Genomic DNA, 24980 nt, shown 5'->3' with positions numbered 1-24980 from the left:
CTTTTCCCACCATTTCACCATCTCTGGCCATCACAGAGGCCTCAAATGGCCAATAACATCACCACACACACAGCCACTGAGCTACTGTATCTGGGATTGATTACTCCCCCCTGCATGAAGCAGCAGTTCAGATATCAGGACGGTGGCGGACAGCGGCGGAGGAGGCGTGTGTGTTTGCTTGTCCAGCAAAACGGTGTCCATGTGTGTAGAAAGTTGGACAGATATGAGTCCATGAAAGACATTGGAGAGGTTGTGTGTGTGGAACAGAATGACTGACGACGACGGTCGACCACCCAACTTCTTCTAAACTTTAGAGTACACACTCTGACACCAAACACACACATCTATTCCAGAAAACTTAATAAATACGTTTTGATAAAGTGCCGACAACATCTGGCTCAATTTGTCACCATGAAAGCAAGAAGATGACCTCCGGCAGCTACGAACTAACAACAATACCGACTTCTAGTCAGAGAACAGTCATGAACATAGTGTTAGAAAGTGCTTCACATGCCAGGAGTCCTCTCTTCTGACCATTTACACTGACTTTAACCACTACATTATTATTTAAGCATCTGTTTTAATATCAAGGAAGACAGTTACAATGACGTGCAACTAACATAACGACACATTCAGAGCTGCTCCGGAATATTCGGTTATTTTTTTTGTTGGGTAGGTAAACCATTTTTAATTTTGGTATTCAGATATTTGTTGATTTTTTAACCCCTCTGGATACAAACATGCATAAAACACACCAAAACTTCAATAACAAATAACAATACTGTAGAATAACAGAATCCTGAAAAAGTGAACGCCTTTAAATAAACCGAAAGACACGAGTGTTGCAGCGTTATGCCGTCTATCTCAGCCGAGAACGGAGACATGTCTGGCTGAGACCTCCCCGAGTCGTGTCATGGAGACGAGCCACGAGCCCTTATCGCCGTTACTTACGTCATAGTGAAACACATGCGAGGTTTGGGCCGAAAGAAAGCCTCCACAGGCTGCGTTACACACAGGCTTACAGCTGGACACTGCTGGGATCGGCGGTGAATATGCGCAGAGACAGCGGCCTGACATGACTTTATTCTCGTAATATTCTGACTTTATTGTGTAAATCTCAGATGTTGTTTCCCTCAATGTGGCCCTAATACTCCGTAGTACATTGTCTCTTTGGCCCTCACTGCATTAGACTTATATTCTATATACTTAGACTCTAAACTGTGTTACCTTCATCACAGTGATCACATGTTTTGCGGCTCCAGACAGATTTCTTTTTCTTTTTTTTTTGCCTAAAATGTCTCTTTTGATAGTAAAGGTTGCTGAGCCCTGGTTTAGGGGATGATGGCCTGCAAACTGGACGTCTACACTCACACAGAGGGATGAGGAGAGGAGACGCTCAGTTTGGACACAGCAGCCTCAAAACGCCGCCGCTGAGCGTGGAGAGAGGCGTTTGTGCGTCGTCCACACGAGGCGTAAAAACAGCACTCGTGGACTCCTCGTGACTTGATTACAATCGAAGCTTCGGAGCCCAAAAGAGGGTATTCAGAACATCCCTAGATACATCGCGATACTTGTTTTAGCTACCAGATAACAGAGAAGAGGATGCTAAGAAGCTCGTGGGTTTGGTTGATAAAACTCCCAACAAGATCTCAGTGATCCTCTATACTTCACAGATAAAGTGATGATCTCCAGGTAAAGACAACACGGGGACTTTTGGGAATCCGAATCTCCACATCCACTCTATTCCAGTTTAAAGATCTGTTTGTTTTAGCTGGTTCAGGCAGGCTGCTGAGATCTGACAGAGCTATGATAGGACTCTAATCCAGAGCAAAGCTGATTTGCTTAAGGGGGAGGATGGGGGGGTTAAGATGGCCTGTGACAAGAAACAATTGCCCCAAGTGAGAGTCTGCCTCTCTCCCACCCTGCTCCATGACAAAGGTGTACTCTCCATGCTAAGTGACAAATCTGGGGAGACAAAGAGCATTAGCAGGGTGATGCTCTGCTCCACTGCCTCTGATTGTGGCCAACTCAAAGAGAATCTAATATGGATTTTAAAAAGAGGAGAGGGAGAGATTAGAATGGAAGAGAAACAATGAACACCTTCTACCAAGGGGGAATTAGTGGAGGGATTGGATAAGGAGCTGGTGTGCCTTAGTGTGTGTGTGTGTGTGTGTGCATGGGTGAGCGCTTGTTCTTTGAAATTCCTTTTCCATGAAAGAACAATAAGGTTCCCCCGATTCTGTTTATGTGCATCTCACAAAAACACAAACAGCTCCGTCTCATTTTGAAGAGTGCACGTTGTGGAAGAGCCACAAAGTCGATGATCACTTGTCTCATAACCAACAAGCATTATAAGGGGGGCAAGGGGTCGCCATACCGAGTTGCTCAAAGGCTGGGTAAGGCAAATATAAATGTGTTCTGAAAAGTAGTATATCAAATTAGGTTTCAAAATCATGAAACAATCAGCAGTATTCTCTGCTCTGAAACGCTTGGGGCGTGTCTAAAGAAGGCTCCGAAACCACGGCCAATTGAGGGTGAGGGTTGACGACACTTCTTGGCCATCTCACTGCTGCGCTACTTCCACCGGCCGCCGAGCCGGCTTCTTCCGGTTTAGCCCTATATATGCTAACCTGAATGGGGATAAAACAATTCAATCGTGTGGCTCATTTAGACTTTTCAAATGTTATCAGACTGAATCGATCAAATCCTGACGGTGAAAAGAGAATTTTTTTGCGGGGGTTGAGATGCTCAAATAAGTATACACCATTTTACAGCCACAACAATAGCAGGCTGCGGTGTAGGCAATGGTGTAGGCAACGGTGTGGGCGACGGTGTAGGCGACGGTGTAGGCAACGGTGTGAGCGACGGTGTGGGCGACGGTGTAGGCAACGGTGTGAGCGACGGTGTGGGCGACGGTGTGGGCGACGGTGTGGGCGACGGTGTGGGCGACGGTGTGGGCGACGGTGTGGGCGACGGTGTGGGCGACGGTGTAGGCGACGGTTTAGGCAATGGTGTAGGCGACGGTGTAGACTGCGGTGTAGGTGACGGTGTAGGCGACGATGCGGGCGACGGTGTGGGCTACGGTGAGGAGGAGTTATGCTAAGGACGACTTCAGGACGTTTCAGGGCTGCCCAAAAAAATCCTGAACACAAAAATAGAGAAAAACTGTTTAACTCCACAATTCAGTCCTATAGTTCAGTCTCTTCATGTTTTCAACTCTTATTTTCTACGATGTGTTTAGAAACAAATCTCTGATTTGACTTTAAAACAGAGGAGCTGAATCCAATGCAGATGTGTAGACTGTGTTTATCTGTAATAATGTTCTTTATCATTTCACTTTTGCTTAAAGAACATTTTTAAGAACATTTTGACAAGTGAGTGAAACACTCGATACGACCACGGTGGAAATGTGTGTCCTTCGCCACATCTCCTCAACACCCGTGGGTGTACGCCTTCACTATGAGACACCTCGAGTTCCTGACCCCGTCCTCTGAGGGCGCGGTACTGCTGGTACAGATTTATATCCCAAACAGAGACACAGACATGTTTGGGGATCAGTCTAACTGTCAGTGGCTGGCTTAGCGCTGGCATCAGAGCACATCACAAGACCCTATTCATTGCCACTTAGCAGAACAGTCGCCTCAGTTTGCCAGTAACTGTGTGTGTGTGTGTGTGTGTGTGTGTGTGTGTGTGTGTGTGTGTGTGTGTGTGTGTGTGTGTGTTCACGTCCTAAAATGCTCACACACAAACACAAACTCTTGCACGATCCCTCTATGAGCGGATCTTGACGAGATAATGTTAAAGGAGTCACCCCACACACAAGTTTAACCTGAGTTCATCACAAACCTCTCCACACATGTTCTTCGCCACCACCAACTCACACACACACACACACACACACACACACACACACACACACACGCACACACACACACGCAGGTATCTGCCGAGCCAACGGGCCGCCCACGCAGGCCCGGCGGGTCAAGCTTGTGGATAAACAGGGGGATTTGCGTTGGGCAGTGTTTTGCGGGCCACACAGGCCTGTCTCCATCGCGAGCAGCCATCTTAAGTCGCACAGAGGAAAAATAAATAACGGAGAGATGGAGATAATAACTGTTCCGCTCGTCGTCGTACCACCAGAACAGTTTGACCACCCATCATCGCCACGTAGGACATGACATCAAAACAAGGTGAGAAGAGGATGAAGAGTGTGATTAGAGCCGACTGAGGAGGAGGAGGAGGACAGGATGTGACGCTGTGAAGTGATAGAGGACGACCTCAGAGGTGACTGATACCGGAGGGTGTGGACGCCACTAAAGGCCTTCACAAAAACATATTGTTTTAATCTTGAATACTTTCACACAGAACACAAATATTATGTGGCAAACAAGCAACCTCATTTTTGTTCTCGGAACGAGGTGGATTTTTCGGAGCTTAAAGTCATCAACCGATCCCACTGTGCAGAACAGACCTGTTCAAAACGTAAACTATAGTGTAGAACAACAAGGAGACTCCGTAGTCTGAACCTTTATTACTCCTTTCAACCTTGACAAAGGCAGCGCAGACCAGATGCACTCCTTCTGATCTGACCTTTCACAATAAAAGCCCTAGACATATACACTACACAACCGGTTAGGGTTAATTCACTCGGAGCATTATGCTGAAAGGAAACTCAATAAAATAAATGACAGTAACTTATGCTATACAATAATTTAGCTCTGGGTCAATAGGATCCCGGTAGTCGGTCCTCTGCCTGCACAAATCTATTCAAACCTTTTATTGAACGATCGCTGCCAGTATGAAGTGCTTTGATGCAAAATATTCGCCGAAGAGTATTTTGCATTTTGGTGCCGTTTATTCGTCACAGCCCCGGTGTGTAAAGGCCTTAAGAGCGATTGAGAGACATGAAGTAGAAAATGGCATCATAAAGAAACAAATGAGTTCATGACCTCATTTGTATTGATGTGCATCTTGAAGCGCTGCAGGTCGACGCTGGATGTGGAGTTGCACAGCAGGTTTTTGCACACAGAACAATTTAAAAGAGAAAAAGCCAATGAGTGACATGATGACGTTTACACATACAAGTCAACGAATAGAGCACACCTTGAACAAACAGCATCTCAATCAGCCTCTCCTCCTCCTCCTCCTCCTCTTCTTCACTTCACTGTTCAAGGCTCATTTTACACCTAAATACCTGATACGGTAGACACCTCTGCTGCTGCCAGCATGTGTGTTTGTAGGTGAATGTGTGTATGAGTTTGTGGTGTGTGTGAGTTAGTGTGTGGGTCAGCTTGGGGACAGGATGTAGTAACAGGAGGAGTGACACCAGCCTGTACACAGTCAGCTGGTAAACCCTGCAGGGCCTGGACCGGCTTGGCCCGGGACAACAGTCATCATTATACTGAAACAGAAATCAGCTTCCTTTGAGTTAACATCTAGTCTCTGACCCTTTTTAAATAAAGCTCTTTTTTGTCATTTTAAACTTCTGATAGTTGACAGACAGTATACTTCAGGAAAGAGAGGGGGATTGCATGTTATAAAGGTTCCCAGCTGGAATCAAACCACAGACATTGAGACTATGTGGTATGTGTCTTAACCCTAGGAGGATGCCCAAAAGAGGTTGTATGAGGTACCTTTCCACAGTCAGTGTATTACCTAGAGTAGATGACGGTCAGCATGGCCCCAGTTTAGAGAAACAGACAGGAGTACCAGCACGTACAGAGTACTGCTGAGGAGGGGGGCAGCAGTCAAATGGATTTTAGACACCTAAAAGAAAGGCTCAAATAAATCACCTAATCAATATCAGTTTAAGTGTACGCTATATTTAGAATATTTTCATTGTTCTACCTTGCCGTCAGACAATCCTTTCAGTTCGGGAACTGAAGCCGCCAAAGCCCTCGCCAAAGCCACAAGACTTCATTGATAAACCTTGTAATTTTAGCTAGCAGAACACGGGGGGTTTCTGGTCAACTGCTGTCTGTCTGGTTGTTTTGGCGAGAGCATACCGGCTTTAGTTCCTTGTGGGAAACATAGACTGTAGAGCTGTTTTACGGCAATGTAAACCTCTGAAAATATTCTAAAAATAGCGTACACTTAAAGTGATATTGATTATTTTAGGTGGGACTTTCTTTTAGGGGTATAACATATGTTTTCCGTCCACAGCAGTACTTTGCTTTGCTCCTATGCTGGTACTCCTGTCTGCTTCTCTGAACTGGAGGTGTGCCGACCGTCATCTACTGTAGGTAATACACTGACTATGAATAAGTACCTCACTTCAAAACACCCAAACTATCCCTTTAAAAACACCCAGTATCAGGTAGCATGCAGATGGTGACTCAAATGTCATTAAAACAGTAGCCTACTTAGTTTAATACTCCTATTGTTGCCTCTTGTTTTGAGATAAAAGTCGTATGTGCTTAGACTGTGAGTCTAAAGTTCCTCCACTGGCAGAGATGCTATTAAACAAACTGATCCGGATGCACACAGACAGTATATGGATATGAGCTCGCAGGGCACAACAAACACAACAAATCCTGTTAACGGTCGACTGTCAGCAGGGAGGTCTTCCCCTCTTCTGTTCAACCAATCACAAGATATTACCCAGTCGTGAGATGCATCATCATCCATTTAAGTTTTGGCTAAATATTGAAAACACGGTGCGATCCGCAGTTTGTAACATCAACATCTCCAGTCAAAACACACACACTAAGTCAGGCTGTCGGGTCTGCCGTGTGAAGGCCACACAGGTAACACGGACGTCTCCCAGGTGACACTTGTGTTTTGATGTTTATTTTGGGGTCAGACGTCACACTGTATGAGGCCAAACAAAACCTGTTTGGGCCGGTTCAGACTCGGCATGTGTGTGTTTGGGCTAGAAATGTATCTATATGTGCATGTGTGTGTCTGGGTGTGAGATTATATACTGTATGTGTACACATGACGTGAGCCTGTGTGTGTGTGTGTGTGTGTGTGTGTGTGTGTGTGTGTGTGTGTGAGACAGTGTGTGTATGACTGTGTGTGTGTTTGCTGCAGTGTCTGGTGACATCTGCTGCGTTGTTGGCTGGGAGCGGAGCGCAGCGGGCTGCAGGAGCCTCAGACTAAGGAGATGAAAGCCGAGGTCACAACCTGGACCAGTGGGACAAAGACACACTCGCTCACAACAACACACAAATACAAAGTCACACATGCAAACGTAAAGACAGACACACACACACACGCTGCTAACATATGTCTCTCACACACACACACACACACACACACACACACACACAAAGCATGCAGGGGGCAGACAAGAACACAAGGACGAGAGACGGAAGAATAAACAGGACAAAGATACAAACAGTTAAGAAGACAAAACAATATGAAGAGACTAAATGTTAAAGCTACACACACACACACACACAGAGAGAGAGAGAGACAGTATGAAAAAGATGACTCAAGCACAGCAGCAAAGCTCCACATCATCAGGGGCAACGGTTTAATCAGTTAATTAACAAACACATGCATGTAAGCAAAAACACACACACAGATAGAAGATACGGTGAGAGGCCAGCCGTAGGTCTAAGAGCTGAACAGAGCAGGGTGAGCCTGTGTGTATGACTGTATGCATGTGTGTGCATTATTACCATGATTGTCTGCTGATGTCAATTTATGTATTTGTATTTATGCATCTGTCTGCAGGGAATAACATACTGTATTGAAAACTAATTCCACCGGCCTTGGTCGTGTGGCTAATAAACAATCTAATCTAATCGAAAAGGAACGTGAATAGATCCGGATTGGACATTAGCCATGGCCCGATGGCCCGATGGCCCGATGGCCCGATGGCCCGATGGCCCGTGGCCACAAACTGTTACTCTGTGCCCGCTGTCCCCCTGTGGCCACCAAGTTGTATCAGGTCTCTCTTGAGAATGAGCCTGCGTGTCTCAATGAGATGACGGTGACTGAATGCCCGATTGAAGCGCTGCACAGCGCGACTGAACTTCAGTTGGACGTTGCCCGTTTCTTTGCCTGGTTTAAAAGCATCGCAATGGAAGAAGAACGGCTGATATTGTGGAGTTGAAATGAGGGCGTTAATGCTTTCTAGTAGCCGTTAGCAGCCGGTGGGCAGCAGAGTCCTGCTCGGTTAAATAAGACAAGCTAACTGCTAACGTTAACGGAGGTTCCATTGAGTTACATTATGATGCTCTATTCAGTAGAAATGAGTATTGAGCAAAGGTAAATTACAACGTTATCAGAAATGTAATCTTGTAAAATTCAGTTTTTGGTGGAGAAACTTGAATAAATACAGTTGCTATCACATTTAGGGGCTCGGTGGCCCGTGGGGCCGGTACTTAAACATACTAGTGTCTAATGCTATAGATAAATTGAAGGTACAGCTGTGAAAAGGGCAATATGGATATATGTGGATTATTTTTTCATTTTGCCAATTCATCTTTTAATCTAAGATATAACAAAATAAAGCCCCAACATGAGTTCCCAGAACTCAGGCGATTTGTGTTTTTACTGTGTGACCAATAATCCCAAAGATATTTCATTTACAATGATATAAAACCTTCTTCTCACATTTAAAGGAACAGCGTGTCGGACAGCATCTAGTGGTTTGGTTGCAGGTTGAAACCAACTGAGTACCCCTCCGCTCACTCCTCCCTTTTTAAGACTGCGGTAACGTGGGCCGCCGGGTGCCATTCGCCTCGCTCAGAGGCCATCCATACCATAATAACACTACTTTAGGAGCAACAGGAAGTCAAGCGGCGGCTGGCGGTACCACGGTTTAACACTCGGAGAACTACGACAGCCTTCAGGTAAGGTCAAAATATGAGTCTCTCTCTAGAGTCAGTGTTTGGTTTGTCCCTCCTGGGCTACTGTAGACACATGGCAGACTCCGTGAAGAGGATCTGCTCCATATGTAGACATGAAGGACTCATTCTATGCTAACAAAAACACAACAGTTCTTAGTTTCAGGTGATTATACACTAAAGAAAACAGAGTTATGAATATTATATTCCATTTGGGCTAATAGATACCCTGACATGTTTCACATTGGTCCTTTAAGAAGCTGGATTATTGACTAATCAATGGTGTTTATTACACTAAATAAGGAATACTCAGTCCCCCAACTGGACACCAACTCACACACGCTCAGTCACAGTCACACACAGAAGACACCTGCACAGAGACATTAGAGACACACACACACACACACACACACACCTCATGGCGGTGGTGGCAGTTAGTCAGCAGACCAGCCATGTGATGGGGTGGTGTGGTGTGGATTAGGGGGCCAGTAAGCCTATTAGGGCGACAGGAGGGACCACCCGGCCTCCACAGCCACCTACAACCCACACACACACACACCCACACACACACACACACACAGAGAGCACCCTAACTGACTGGACACACACACCAAGATACACAGTCCTCTAGACACAGGTGCAGTTTCTCACCAACACACACACACACACACACACACCCAGACACACACACACACACACACACACACACACACACACACACACACCTTCTACACTGTTGGTTTTTAAGCCTGGAGCTTAACTCTGTGGAGTAATTTGCTCCATATTGTGTGTGTGTGTTCATTTTCTTATTCAGCCCATAATACTGTATGTGCTTCAATGAACAAAAATAATACATTTTAGCTGCGTCGTGGCAGAAAACGGCAGCATTTAGAGTTGTAATAGTTATGTGTGTGTGTGTGTGTGTGTGTGTGTGCGTCTCTAGTGCGAGCCTAGTGTGTGTGTGTGTGTGTGTGTGTGTGTGTGTGTGTGTGTGTGTGTGTGCATGTGTCAGGAGGGGTCCAGGCGTGGGGGGTAATCACCAGCATCTGTTGCCTCTCCTCAGGGCGATTAATTAGATTAAATTAATTTGGAAAGCGTGTGTGAATGTGTGATCCCATACTAAGAATCCCCCCCGCCTCCCTACAGTGACACACACACACACACACACACACACTAATTTACATCCTCCCAGCTTTTAACTATAAAGCATATATTATTCAGAATTAACTCTCAGCACACACACACACGCACGCACACACACACACACACACACACACACACACACACACACACACACACACACACACACACACACACACACACACACACACACACACACACACACACTCCTCTTTCTAACACAATAAATTAGGCCTTTTGAGTTCTCCAAACTATTTAAGAAATGGGGAAAACGAGCAAAGGTGAAAACTTTGGAGACACATGCGTGCACACGAGCGCAAATTAATCCCAATTTGTCGGCCTCGGCACGGGAGAAACTTTTGGGATTTCATACTTCATACCAGCTTTTGTCACCTTTGCGTGAATAGCCAAGGGCTGAAATAATTGTATTTTTCTTCCCCGAGGCCCCGTCAGCGCTCACAAGCCACTGGCCTACGTAATGTGTTCCAGACAGAGAGAGGAGGGGAGGCGGGGAGGGAGGCAGTAGACACACCATGGCTGTGGGTACAATACAGAGAGAGGCTGTGTGTGTGTGTGTAAAGGTGATGGAGTTGAGTGTGAGTGTGAGAGGGTGTCATGGTTGTTCACTGTGTGTGCGGTGAGGGGACTGGGTGACAGTGTGTGACTGGATGAGTGTGCGCCAAGTGGGAGGAATGTGGCGTGGAAATGGCCTTAATGGAGTTGGACGTGGTCCACAATAGACAGGACATCACCTCAGAGAGAGGACTGAAAGGGAAAAGAGACGGAGAGGAAAAGAGATAGAGAAGGAGAAAAGAAAGCGGTAACAACGAGGCCGACGGGGTGACGGAAACATTAAACAATTAACATTAACAAATCCCGAAATATATCCACTATATTAGGGATGAAGGGGGGAATCAATACAGCATAGTAGTGAAAATATTGTATTGATACACAGACATCAATCGCAAATTAATCACACATTTTATCTGTTCTAAATGAACCTTAAAGGGAGATTATTCAAGTATTTAATCCTCTTATCAACATGGGAGTGGACAAATATTCTGCTTTATGCAAATGTATGTATATATTTATTATTGCAAATCAATGAACAACACAAATCAATGACAGATATTGATCCAGAAACCCTCACAGGTACTGCATTTAGCATAAAACAATATGCTCCAATCATAACATGTCAAACTGCAGCCCAACAGACAACAGCAGCTGTCAGTGTGTCAGTGTGCTGACTTGACTATGACTTGCCCCAAACTGCATGTGATGATCATAAAGTGGGCATGTCTGTAAAGGGGAGACTCGTGGGTACCTATAGAACCCATTTACATTCACACATCTGGAGGTCAGAGGTCAAGGGACCCCTTCGAAAATGGCCATGCCAGTTTTCCCTCGCCAAAATATAGCGTAAGTTTGGAGCGTTATTTAACCTCCTTCATGACCAGCTAGTCTGACATGGTTGGTACCGATGGATCCATCAGGTTTTATAGTTTCATTTAATACCAGTATACCAAATACCAGTAAGACGGAGCCCGCTACAACCTCTGAAAGACAGAAAAGCAGTTTGGCCCTCCGGCGGGCCATCAGATTGTTAAGAGGTTAATGGTATATATAATAATTAGGGCTGTCAAAGTTAACACGATAATAACGCGTTAACACAAACTTGTTTTAACGCCACTAATTTCTTTAATGTATAAACGCAATTTGTGTTTTGACCTCTGACCTCCAGATCAGTGAAAACTCTGAGATGAACAGAGTGAAAACTGTACCTTATTAGAATAAACAGATGTTAACAAACATAATTTGCATAACTGCATAATTTGCAGTTGAAAAAAGGTAATAAATCGCAATATATCTTATCACAATACTTAATCGCGAAATGTTTAAAATTTTAATAAGATTGTATCGTAACTTAAGTATCGTGATGATATCGTATCGTAGGACCTCCCACCCCGACTGTACATCGTTGAATCAGCCAAACATTGGTCTGTACATGTTGTATTAAAGCAGACAGTTGTCCACTCACCCATTACATCTAATTCAAACTAAGCATATGTTCTATTAAAGATCAGCAGGTTTTTTAACAGTTTTGTTAGTGTGACAAATCTTTTTTTTTTCCTTTATGCAGCAGAATAACACAGTCACCCTTAATGCAATGGTTGTGTAGGTTTATAGCATTAAAAGAGGCGGTTCAAAAGCCATTAAAAGCCTTAAAGTGGCAATTTGAAAAGCGATATTTAAAATGCTGAAACATGCAGCGGACGGCTGTCAGAACAGGGTAAAGCGGTGATTTGGCAGAGCGGCCGTAGATTTAGAAATTCCTTCTTTTTCTGAGTGACATTGATGTAATGTGAGTGAAGTGTGAGAGATGGGGGGAGGAGGAGCGACGGGGGAGAGAGGGCCTTGGAGTGTGTATCACTGTATATTCAATGTATTCAGACATGATAGCTTCTCACTTTAAATACAACAGGCCTGTGTGTGTGTGTTATTTAAATCCTCCCTCAAAGCTTTGAAGATGAGGGAAGTTGGTCGACCATCTCCAGCTTTGGTTGATATGCAAACGCAGAGCGAATACACACATGCACATATTAACCCTCCCCTGCACGCACGCACGCACACACACACACACACACACACACACACACACACACACACACACACACACACACACACACACACACAAAAGAGCCTGTCAGCACAATGCCTTCAAATATAGCCGTCCAATCTTTTGACTCTCAATTTGCCCACCTTTTTGATAATACGCGCCTATTTGAAAAAGGGTGAAAGGCAAGGGTAGCATGCAATTTAGAGATACTACTGTGTAGCCGTTTCCAGCCTGCCACCTCTCTCTCTCTCTCTCCATCTTTTGATTATGCGATTCCTCCTTGGCAGACGAACAAATAGAGGAGAGAAAAAGGTAGTGTTTGACACTGCCATTTTTCAATGACAAAATACAATCAAACCAGGGCCAGTAATTCGACGGGGAGGGATTAGCCTAGCGCGAGGTTGGGCCCCTCAGATTAAGACGAAGCCACAGCGCCGGGATCTTGAATTTCATCATCTCCGGCGCTCGGGCACAATGGCGTATTCTTCCCCTTTCTCCTCCGCCGTCTGATGAGGGGTCAGGAGAACTCACCTCTCCTCTTCTTCTGTTCCTGCTGCTCAGAGCAGCACTCAGTACTGCATTCATTCATCCCTCCTGACTTTATATTAGCTTAGATACCTGGGAGGTGGGGGGTGCTGTGAAGAAGCAGGTTCTGTTATACACTCATGCACACACATGCAAACTCAGAATATGCTCACAAACATGTGATGTGTTTGGATACCGTTATACGTTTCATCACACATACATCAACAGATACCTACTGACACACAAACACTCAGGTGACATAAGGAGGTGATCCAACACATTTATGAGTGAATATTTGAAAAAGGGTTTTCACAGATCTTAGGCTAGACTGCCCTCTTGTGGTCAGTTTATATATAGTTCCTTGATTTCTGCTCATGTGCTCTGTTAATGGTGAGAAACCAGGAACCAGCAGCACCATTCAAATATCATTAAGTCTTGGTTGAGGCTTTCTGCAAGTCTGGGTCGTACCCGAAACATAACTTATTCAGTTTAGTAAATGATATGAGAAGAAGCTTTACTGTTCACACATGGAGATATGTCCTATATGTGAAGTTGAGACTACCTGAGCAGGATGCTGTTCTTTTGCATCCCTTCATATGTATTTCTGTCTGTCCGTCTGTCCCACATTAGAGGTAACAGTGATAGTATTCAGAGAGGTCACAGCAGAGCACCAATCGGTGGCACTTAAGCACCAAACAAACAAGGAAACAAATGTCTCAAGAGTTTAGTGGCTTTTATATGAAAGTTGTTGATGCATGTGCACTTCCTGTGATGATATCCTTAAAGTAAAACGCAACATTAAAAACCGGGAGATAACAAAAGAAGGATTTGTGTCTCAGATGAATTAGTCCACGTGGATGAAGCTCCATGTTGTCTTATAGTGTAAAGATATCTAACTGGCTTTGGTGTTTTAAAAAGCTGCCATCTTCCAGTAGTAAAGATGTCTCTGGTGATTACTAGGGTTTGTTATTACTCAACATTTTTAAGCATTTAGCATGAAAAGACTGCAATAAAACTACCTCAAACTAAATCATGTAGAGACAAAGAGGTCAAGACTCTTACCCTGTTGGAAATGTAATAAGTAGCGTAACTATTTTAATTACTTAATGAACGTAACATACGTATTATCATTGATTACTTTTTCAGATCTTTTTTTGTCAGACTTTTTCTTTCTGACATTTATCAGATCTTTTGTTGCGGATATTTTTCAGACTTTGCTTTTGGGCATTTTTTAGATCTTTTTTTCGGACATTTTTTAGCATCTTTTTTTTCAGACTTTTTTCAAATCATTGACCTCCCTCTATAGTGTATAAGGTTGCCTTCTCCCTCTCCTCCCTCCTATCCTCTCCTCCCTCCTCTCCTCCCTCCTATCCTCTCCTCCCTCCTCTGTGCTCTCCATTCCTGCTGTCAGGGAGCTTTGATCTCTCTGTCATTAGTCAGGTATGCAGAGACGCAGGAAAACCCACTAACTTTCTGTCTTTTCCTCTCCCTTTCTTGCTCTCTTTCTGCTCTCTCCCACGCTCCGGCCAGAGAACACCGGTTGACCTGCTTGTCTTCTCAGCTTTCTATCAAAGAGAGAAAAGGTAGAGCCGTTTCTGCTGTCGCTCCTTTGAGCTTGACGTGTACAGAAAGTGACTGTGGTGAAGCACCCCTCTCCAAAAGTCAAAAGGTTTACACATCAGAGCATTCATTAAAGGTTAATTTGCTCATCTAAGTCACTCTCAGAACCTCTTAAACATGCTAAAGTTTAAAGATTAATTCCTGCATAGTGCTATCTCCTTGACGCCACAGCTAATGTTTCCTTCAAATCAACTAAATCTGTTACTAAAAAACTTCCATGCCAGCAAAAACAAAGTCAGAGCAGGTATCAACTTTTCTTTTCCCCAAACGGTGAGTGACATTCTTCACTTCTTACTATTCCAGCAACACACGTCAAGACTTGCACTTCTCAGAAACATGAATCTGGCGTAACGAGCTACAAACACGCTGAAGACTTCATTAGTGATCTTTCAAACTGGGCTTCTTCTAAAACCTTCACCAACACATAAACACATGTGATCACCAGAGACACTTCAAGAGAAGAGTGTGCACTGAAAAGGGAGGTCAGGTTGTACATGTGATATGTGTCAGTGTACATCCAGCAGAGTGGCTCCTCCTTCAACTACAGGACCAGGACAATCACCTGTAACAGCAGGAACCCACCCTGCTCAATGAATCCCTACCAGATCAAAATGCCCTGCTCTTGACCTCTCATCTCGCAGAATCACAGAGCATTATCGGTTGTATCCCTATGACTATTAGTAGAACTAGTGCAGTGCCCGTTCTGGACAGGTCGATCGCTTGGCCCCCTGAATTGCTGCCCACAGCGTTGTCTGGGAGGTGGAGCGTGAAGACCCGAAAGATGGTGACGAGAGGTTAACGTCACGCTGTCGTAAAGTGGTATCGGTGCCGTTGTATCGGAGCCGTTTTGCGAGTACGAGTACATGAGCACAGTATCGGACCCGATACCCAATACTGGCATCGGTATCGGTGCATCCCTATACACATGTCAATACAATATGGTTGCAATAGTACAAAGAGTTCAGGAGATATGACATTTATAATATAAGCACCTGCCCACAGCATTTGATCAAACTGTGAGGACCAGGGAACATCAAAAATCCAAAAAATAACTCGGTCTAACTTGGTCCAGAGATGTTGTTTACCACATTTTGTGACGATTGCTCAAAATGTGTTGGAGGAGTATAAAAAAATCAGATTTGGACACAATTCAAAATGCAAATCTAGATGCAAATGGGCTTAGCTTATATGGATGGATTCGTCTGGACCCACAGAATCCAGGGGAAAAAGAATTTTGTTTCTGAGATTTATGGTTAAAAAGTTACAGGCCAAAGCGTAAAGTTCATTGCTGTAGAGCCACCATCTGGCCAACTTGCACCACATTCAACACTACACTCCTTTGGTTTCACAGCAAAACACCTGCCAAGTGTGAAGTAGATTGGATGAACGGTTCTGGAGATATAAGGACGGACGGACGGACAAACAGGCACGCAGAGATTCCTGACTTTATAGTTAGATGATGCCTGAGATGTGCCGTCATGTTTTCCTTCCAGAGTCACTCTGATTCTAACACAGACAATATGTCTTTAAGAGTGTAGGAGACACCACATCGTCTCACTGCCACAGAAAGCATTAGTCATACGTTCTGGAATAACTACACGTTCTACTAAAGGCTAAAACAAGAGTACAAAGGCCTCATTTGTCCAACATGTCTTCATTACTCAGGCACACCGTGTCACAGAACTGGCTCCAGCAGATGAAGAAAACACAGAAAATCACTTGTGAACAGCAAGTTTCCAGTTTCCTGGCCAGTGGTACATGTGGAACTGGTCTCCCATTTCCTCCCCACTCTTTTCCTCTACTCCCTTCCCTCCTCCCTGAATCCAACGCTCCCATTTCACCAAACTGCTCAATCAGTTCCTCTCTCTTCTGCTTCTCCTTCCAGATGTTTGGTTATTCACTGTGAGTCCTGGTTTTCATCTAATACTGCGTGGCATGCAATTGTCCTTTCCTTGCAACAGTCATTCTGTTGCCTTGAACACTCATGTGACCGATATGACAAAAAAAACAGAAAATGAGAAGCTGCATCATAAAAATGCAGTTAATAAATGAATAAATAAATGCATAATGCCAGCCCTTATTGGTAGTTAAGTTACAACTCAGTCACAAAGTTACAAGCACACCTGAAGTTTGAGGCCTCAGGATGTAAATGACACTTCATAATTGCTTCTAGAAATGCAGGCTGTTACGACCCATAAACACACGCTTGTGTTGATTTGCTAAACACTCATTGTGGTCATGCAGGTATGCCAAGATGCAAGTCAGCACACGGTGGTTTAATCCGAGTGCTGCCACAAACACAGTGAGAGAAGCATGTAATAGCATAGTCTGACCACATGGTGGCAGAACCTGCATATGTAATGCAAAGAGGGTCTACCCAGAAAACAGCTGACAATGAGGAATGTCTTGTTTTATACTATAAAGTTGTCATCAGCAGTCATTGTAAGTGACCGTCCAGGTGTCTTTGAGCAAGGTACCCAATCATTCCCCCCCAGGTTAAGGTTAAAGAAAAAATAGTACTCACATTTTCAATGACAAACGTCCATTCTTTGTCTTCAAACTCCTCTGCATGGGGGTCCTGCAGGAGCAACGGAAAAATACATGTTTAAGTACACAATATACAGAATATTAGAGCAGCCTGCAGCCACAGCATGAAAACTACACGTTAGAAATAACTAGGAATCATCACTCAATAACTCAATCAATAACTCAATCTTGAAGCAGTTCATTTTATTAACTGGAGATTTTCATTTTGGTTATAAAAGTGCCAGAAGACTAAAAGCTGTGACACAGAAAAGGTTTAGTTTATGAGTGACAGTGCTGCTCGGACCTGGTTCGTCTGTCCTCCCTCCCTTCTTCTCATACATGTGCTGAATGTTTTCAATTGATGAGATAACTTGTAATGACATGATAATGAGCTGCTGACTCTTTACCTTGTTGCTACAACTGTTTGTCCATGTATACTCAGCTGTTGCCTGACATTCATTCTGCGTGTGTGTTTTAACCGTGGGTTTTAATCGTAACAAAGGGTAAGCAACATTACAACACCAAACATCCATGAATCATTAACCGAGAACACAGAAGAATACAAAACTACTGATGTGTCTCTCTCCGTCTGTCTCTGATGATATAGTGTACTTGTGTCTCTGCCTCTCTGTCTTGTCTCACTTCCTGCCTGTTAAGCTGTGATGTGATGAGAAGAGACAGTAATGGAGGCAGCGAGACAGCAGGCAGCCCCGTCTTACAGTCGACCTTCACTGCCCTCCAGGAGCTCGTATACAGAAGCACTCACACACACACACACACACAACCACAAATCACTGCTGGACACACACAGACCTACAAATCCAACCTGATCAACCCCCCATCCTTTTCTGTATTCACACAAACAATGCACACTTCAACCACTGCAATATAACACAGATATGCACATTAAACTGATGAAACAATTCAAAACATTAAATCATTTTAAATGTCAATGCAATGTTAAAATGACGAGGGCGTGACGCCGTCAGCGACCCGTCGCTTGAAACCACAAAGACTGCTTTTATATTTATTTATTTATTTATTGAACCTTGATTCAGATCTCACCATCGAGTACCTGGTGCTCCTTTTAATGTAGCTTCTATAGTGTTTTTATGTAAATGTGTTTTTAATGCATCCTGTCCTGGATGTGATACGATGTGTTTTTATTAGCAGATTTTGCACATGGAAACCGAAGACACATTTCTGCCTTTTGCACACAAAAGTAGACAATAAAGTATCTTCAATTGTATTGTATTGTATTTTATAGTTAGTGAAGTCATTTATCAAGTTAAAATTAGGGCTGTCAATCGATTCAAATATTTAATCGCGATTAATAGCATGATTATCCATAGTTGATTTTTTATCTGTTCAAACTTAAAGGGAGATCAGTCCAGTATTTAATCCTCTTATCAACATGGGAGTGGACAAATATGCTGCTTTATGTAAATGTATGTAGATATGTATTATTGTAAATCATTTAACAACACAAAACAATGACAGATATTGATCCAGAAACCCTCACAGGTACTGCATTTAGCATAAAACAATATGCTCCAATCATAACGTGGCAAACTGCAGCCCAACAGGCAACAACAGCTGTCAGTGTGTCAGTGTGCTGACTTGACTATGACTTGCCCCAAACTGCATGTGATGATCATAAAGTGGGCATGTCTGTAAAGGGGAGACTCGTGGGTACCTATAAAAACCCATTTACATTCACTGATCTGGAGGTCAGAGGTCAAGAGACCCATTTGAACATGGACATGACAGTTTGTCCTCTCCAACATTTAGCCTAACTTTGGAGCGTTATTTAACCTCCTTCATGACCAGCTAGTATGACATGGTTGGTACCGATGGATTCATCAGGTTTTCTTGTTTCATACGATACCAGTATCTTCATTCTAACTTTAAAACTGAGCCGCTACAAAAAAAAAAAATCACAAGTTGCGTTGAAGAAATCAGTGGTTATTATCTCGTTAGCCTTGACAGCGCTAATTCTGATACATCACTTTGGACTCTGGTAAAATGAGGTGGGCATTCGCTGTTACTATTGCTCTTACTGTTGTTACTATTGCTCTTACTGTTGTTACTATCGTGTCTGTGCCTTTCACAGACAAAATGATTGATCAATAAAACCAATAGACTTTAATCGTTTGTTGCAGCCTCGGTACTACACCACCTACACACAAGCAAACACATGCTCCGCCAGCCTTTCTGTCTGACGGCGCCCGCTACACACCCCAGGAAATCAATATTCCTGCAGTCTGGCACATCAGTCAAACACAACACCCACATGGACACAAACACACACACACACAGTGAGTCATACGGCTGCCTCATCCTTCCGTTATTCCACTGCCACATAAAGTACTTCTAAAAGCCAACAGAGCCTGATATTATCAGCCGTCTCAGTTTATGGAGCTGTCTGCAGTGTTTTAGTGCTGCAGGTAAACACAAGCTGCAGGTCAGCGACGGTATACAACCGCATTTTATAACATATTGCCGTTGTTAACATGTTTTAACATTAACAAGGTTATACTAAGCTTCTGTGTGTTAAGTGTAAAAATCCACAAAGCCAATCACTGCCCAGTAAAGTTACATATTAATATCAGTTTTGTTCTAGTCTGTCTGCGGGTGTTCGTCTCCCTGAAGTACAGGCTGCAATACTGCTGAGCTCAGCTGGTTTCACTGCAGAGCTTCAGGCCAAACGGGGCGTATGAGAGCATCTTCAAATCAGCGTCTGCTTTAGTCGACACACACACTGCAGAAATATCTAAATGTGAGTTATTAGAATTTTTATAGATTTAGAACGGCATTAAGCAATCAATATTTCTCGAAAGTCGATGAGTCGAATCATCGTCAGTGACCCCTAAGTCAACTTGACATTGAGAACTTTGTGCTCTTGTAAACAAATGAATCCTAACCACATTGGTTGTAAAGCTATGAATGGTGATGACACAGCCAAGCGAGGTAAACGAGACGGGGTTTGTGTGTCAACACAGGTTGGGAGGTTTGCCGACATCGCCCCAGACTCCTCGCCCCGAGTACAGTCTGCCCTCAGGGAGAGAGGGTGCAGCGAGCATCATGGCCTTGGGAAACGGCGAGATCTGGGCGAGGGGTGCTCCAAAGCTCACGAGCCACCTCCTCCCCAGGCCTTTCCCAGCTGAGACCGGTCGCGGCGCACTGTGGCGCCCTCGCCCCGACCCGCTGAGTTGAATCCCCCCGGGCAGACTGCACAGATCCCACCGGTTAAGTATAAAAATATTCTCGGTTCATTATGAAACTGTGGCGGAACGCATTTGACTATGTTAATATGGTCAAAATCATCACTGAAACTCAGGTTAATGGAGTTTCTGATAAAAAATAGTCAAATCTTCATATTTAACAGCCAAATCGGAGTCAAAATAAAAAAAAATCTGATTCAGGTACAGCCCTAATTTTCTATATGAAAAGTGGCACTCAAGCAATTTAGTGTTGCACGTCCACAAAGTTGGGGGACTCGAGAGACAGATGGTTGAAATCGTTGCCCCAGAGGTTACAGTATCCTGACTTTTAGTCCCTCGTATGGCTCAAGCTCTGAAATCTCTGGATCCTACATTTACCAGAATGCAACCAACAGCACCTCTTTGTTAAATCCTCCCTGTCTGATGTCCTCGGTTTGTTGTGCACACTTTCCGTCTCAGTATAACCCTGATTATGTCATCAGGGCCACAGAAGACATTATACAGCTACATTAACCAGCTGAGTCTCTTTATGACGAGTGACCTGACTTTTATTTGTAAAACTGTCCCTTTAAAAATGTTAACTACATTTTCTTTGTATCGGCTGTAGTGGATAAAAAAGTTTTTAGATAGCAGAGGGGATGTTATTAGATGTGAGTCTTTATCAAATAGATGTGGGTGAAATGTTCCTTCAGTGGTTTCTTATTACACAAACAGCTTTATTACTTCCTCTGGGACAGGAAGTGGAAGTGGGCCCAGAATAGAGAGAGACACTGTGCAGCAGGAGCTAGACGAGCACTGCCAGTACACATGCAAGTTGGGACTCTTTTCCATTCACGGTGTGCCTTATAAGTAATAAAAAGCCAGTGCACAAAGCAGAGGCAGGTACGTAGGTATTTGTGGCAGGAGATCTAGTTGAGACACAGAGAGAGGTAACAAGACACTGAGCTCTGAGCTAGCCTGTCAGCACACAGAGGCCCAGCATGTTTAAGTAAGCCAGGCACAGTGACAGAGACTGTCTGGACAAAGTGTGTCATTTACAGACACAACTGTATTAATATACTAAACAATGTCCAAATTCATTTTCATGCATGGATCTAAACAGTCCTGGTAGACTCTAATCTACACACTTTATACTGTATCATTCAGCTAATATGTATTTATAATAGTAAATAATACACATTGTGCTGCTTTTGGGTGTTACACATTTACCGCTGCTACTCTGTCAAGCTGTCAGAGGTGTCATAGAGCCGCACTGTCACTGACTGCACTCCCCTTTTGAGGATGTATCCAGGATGTCAAGGTTGAAAGATAGAAGATCAAACCTACAGATCACAGTGTAGAAGTGAACCACCATCACCTGGTGATCAAGACAGAAGACAGTGAAATGAAGGAACACTGTTCCTGTAAAGCCGGTAGGTCTTTATTCACTGCTGCAATCATTACAAATCAAAAGCAGCATGTGTTTACATTCAGTATACCTTCAGTAGCTAGCGGAGCATAGAAGTGCTTATGCTAGTTACGGTACGTGTCCACAGGCTCCGTGCTTTCCACGCTCCCCATTCATTGTCTATGTAAGCAGCCGCGCAATGCATTCTGGTAGCGTGGCGTCGCGATTCGAGAGACTAGGCGTCACGACGCCCGCTCCTTATTTGCATAAAGTTGAGGGCTCGTTTACTTTATGTAAATCACGGGCGTCCGACGCGACTCGCCGCCTCTCCAAACCCCCGAGGATCTTTTAAAATAAACGTTGTTGATCTAAAATAAAGACAGATTCATCAACATGGATTATTTCTCTCCTCAAATGTTTTCAGAAACACATCTCGGTGAACTATTTACGTGAAATAAGAGAAGAACGTTTCCAAACGAGCCTCCATACTGGTTCTGGTTTGAAAGCTGGGAGCAGCAGCCAACGGCGGGAAAGCGTTCGTCCAATCAGGAGCCGAGTGCCTTGTTTCCAGGAACAGCACACCAAGCGTCCAATGTTGGGAAGCGTCGCGTCCCCTCGCGATAAAAAACGCCCCTGTGGACACGTACCATAAATGATATGCTACCGTACTCTGCTAATTTTATGTCGAAATGTACGTAGTGTTTTATAAACGTTTATCTCCTTCCAACCTCTCCGGGTAACGAGTATCACTATCACACAACGTTTTAACCATGACGAGCTCCAAATCCACAAAACCAGCCTGAAAATGAAGAAATGATAGCATGAGAGTCTACGGAGCAAAGCTGTGTAGCTGTCGGACCCTGGTTGGAACTGGCTGATACTCCGCTATGATTGGCCAGTCTGCGTTCGAGGGGCGGGACTTAGCGAAGGGTCGATTTTGACCCTCATGCTCCATTAACAACCCGAGTCCATCCTAAACACAGAAACTTGTCTCAGAGCTGATTGAACAGCTGTAGCCTACCTTAAAGAGAGTGACCGTGATCTCGATATTCTCTGGTACGGGCCACACCACCACTCCTCTGTAGGGGTTTTTAATGCCAGGCTGCCAGCTGTGGGCCTTGGAGGATTTCCGCCGACTCCTGCGCGTCCACACCACCACCAGTTTGTCCGGTTGCCTGTGAGGACAGAGAGAAAAGACAGATGAGTGAAAAAGGTCAAAAGTATTAATTCATCAATCCACCTCTCTCTGTATCTCCATCTACCTACACATCAACACGTTGACACCGTCAGTCACACTGATCAGCTCCAATCTTAATGCCTCAACTGACAACAACACACACACAGCTTCTCAGGTATGAATAAATCATGAGACACAGCTAAACCCTGGCTCTCTGTGGACTGCAGCACACACACACACACACACTAGAGGTTAGTGTGACAGGTAGAGAACCCAATGAGGCTGAAAGTTACGACAACCTAACCCAGTCCAGATCAATCACTCTGTACAGGAGACGCAGGGGAATCTGACAGTCAGCTCTCCCAACATTTTACCTCTCTTTCATTTCAACGTCGTACGACGTTCATCAAGGCTCAACGTGGACATCTTTGTCATATAACAAAGCCAACGTTGTGTGATGTGAATACAAGAGACATGGGTTTCCTACAGTGTTCATTTTGGCAGCTATTTTAGAGCTAGTCTTAGTCTTAAAACTAAAATGTTTATTAGTTTTAGTCACTTTTTAGTCATTTTTATCCTTCATAGTTTTAGTCGACGCCAACTCAAAACGTTTTAGTCACAGAAGAGTCATTCAATCTGAGTCTGTTGCTGTTTTCTCTTAATTTTGTCAGCTATTTCTTTTCAATTTAAATCTTAGTCTTTAGTCATCATTCAGTCATCATTATATTGAACATTTCTTTTGAACAATCATTTCAACGCATGTTGAATGATTAAGAATGCAGCTTTACAGTTAGTTAGAGTCCTCCTGACTGCGCTGTTCAGTCGCACCCATCGATCCGTTATGAGAACCTATGACATGTCAAAATGTGCATTCCTCAACCACCCGAAATCGACCCGCAAACCGCAAACTTTATGCAGCACAAGAGGTGTGATACCAGAAGGACAGGACAAGGACGACAGACTGGATGCCACCGCCGCAGGGCGCCATGCATGTGTTTGAGAGAGCGAGAGAGTGACAGAGAGAGAGAGGGTGAGAGAGAGGGTGAGAGAGACAGAGAGAGAGACAGAGAGAGAGAGGGTGAGAGAGACAGAGAGAGACAGAGAGAGAGAGGGTGAGAGAGAGGGTGAGAGAGACAGAGAGAGAGACAGAGAGAGAGAGGGTGAGAGAGACAGAGAGAGACAGAGAGAGAGAGGGTGAGAGAGAGGGTGAGAGAGACAGAGAGAGAGACAGAGAGAGAAACAGAGAGAGAGAGGGTGAGAGAGACAGAGAGAGACAGAGAGAGAGACAGAGAGAGAGAGAGGGTGAGAGAGAGGGTGAGAGAGACAGAGAGAGAGACAGAGAGAGAGACAGAGAGAGAGAGGGTGAGAGAGACAGAGAGAGACAGAGAGAGAGACAGAGAGAGACAGAGAGAGAGAGGGTGAGAGAGACAGAGAGAGAGACAGAGAGAGAGACAGAGAGAGAGAGGGTGAGAGAGAGGGTGAGAGAGACAGAGAGAGACAGAGAGAGAGAGGGTGAGAGAGAGGGTGAGAGAGAGGGTGAGAGAGACAGAGAGAGAGACAGAGAGAGAGACAGAGAGAGAGAGAGAGAGGGTGAGAGAGGGTGAGAGAGAGGGTGAGAGAGACAGAGAGAGAGACAGGGTGTGTTGAGAGAGAGACAGAGAGAGAGAGGGTGAGAGAGACAGAGAGAGACAGAGAGAGAGACAGAGAGAGAGAGAGAGAGAGGTGAGAGAGACAGAGAGAGACAGAGAGAGAGAGGGTGAGAGAGAGGGTGAGAGAGAGGGTGAGAGAGAGACAGAGAGAGAGACAGAGAAGAGAGACAGAGAGAGAGAGGGTGAGAGAGACAGAGAGAGAGAGGGTGAGAGAGACAGAGAGAGAGACAGAGAGAGAGAGACAGAGAGAGACAGAGAGAGAGAGGGTGAGAGAGACAGAGAGAGAGACAGAGAGAGAGAGAGAGAGAGACAGAGAG

The 24980-nt window shown here is 44.4% G+C and overlaps 1 protein-coding gene across 11 annotated transcripts in view; it reads right to left on the bottom strand.

The window, feature by feature from the left end:
• The window catches only part of ehbp1 (EH domain binding protein 1), a 214003-nt gene that overhangs the window by 159721 nt on the left and 29302 nt on the right, over window positions 1–24980 (bottom strand). For all 11 annotated transcript variants that reach the window (XM_074647439.1, XM_074647444.1, XM_074647443.1 and 8 more), the window contains exons 3-4: window positions 22859–23012; window positions 17225–17278 (exon numbers count right to left, since the gene is read on the bottom strand). In XM_074647439.1, coding sequence (XP_074503540.1) covers window positions 17225–17278; window positions 22859–23012 — 208 coding nt within the window. The remainder of the gene's footprint in view (window positions 1–17224; window positions 17279–22858; window positions 23013–24980) is intronic.

Source organism: Sebastes fasciatus, chromosome 9 (assembly GCF_043250625.1).
Source record: "Sebastes fasciatus isolate fSebFas1 chromosome 9, fSebFas1.pri, whole genome shotgun sequence".
Lineage (NCBI taxonomy): Eukaryota > Metazoa > Chordata > Actinopteri > Perciformes > Sebastidae > Sebastes > Sebastes fasciatus.
This window is presented reverse-complemented; position numbering and strand designations above follow the sequence as displayed.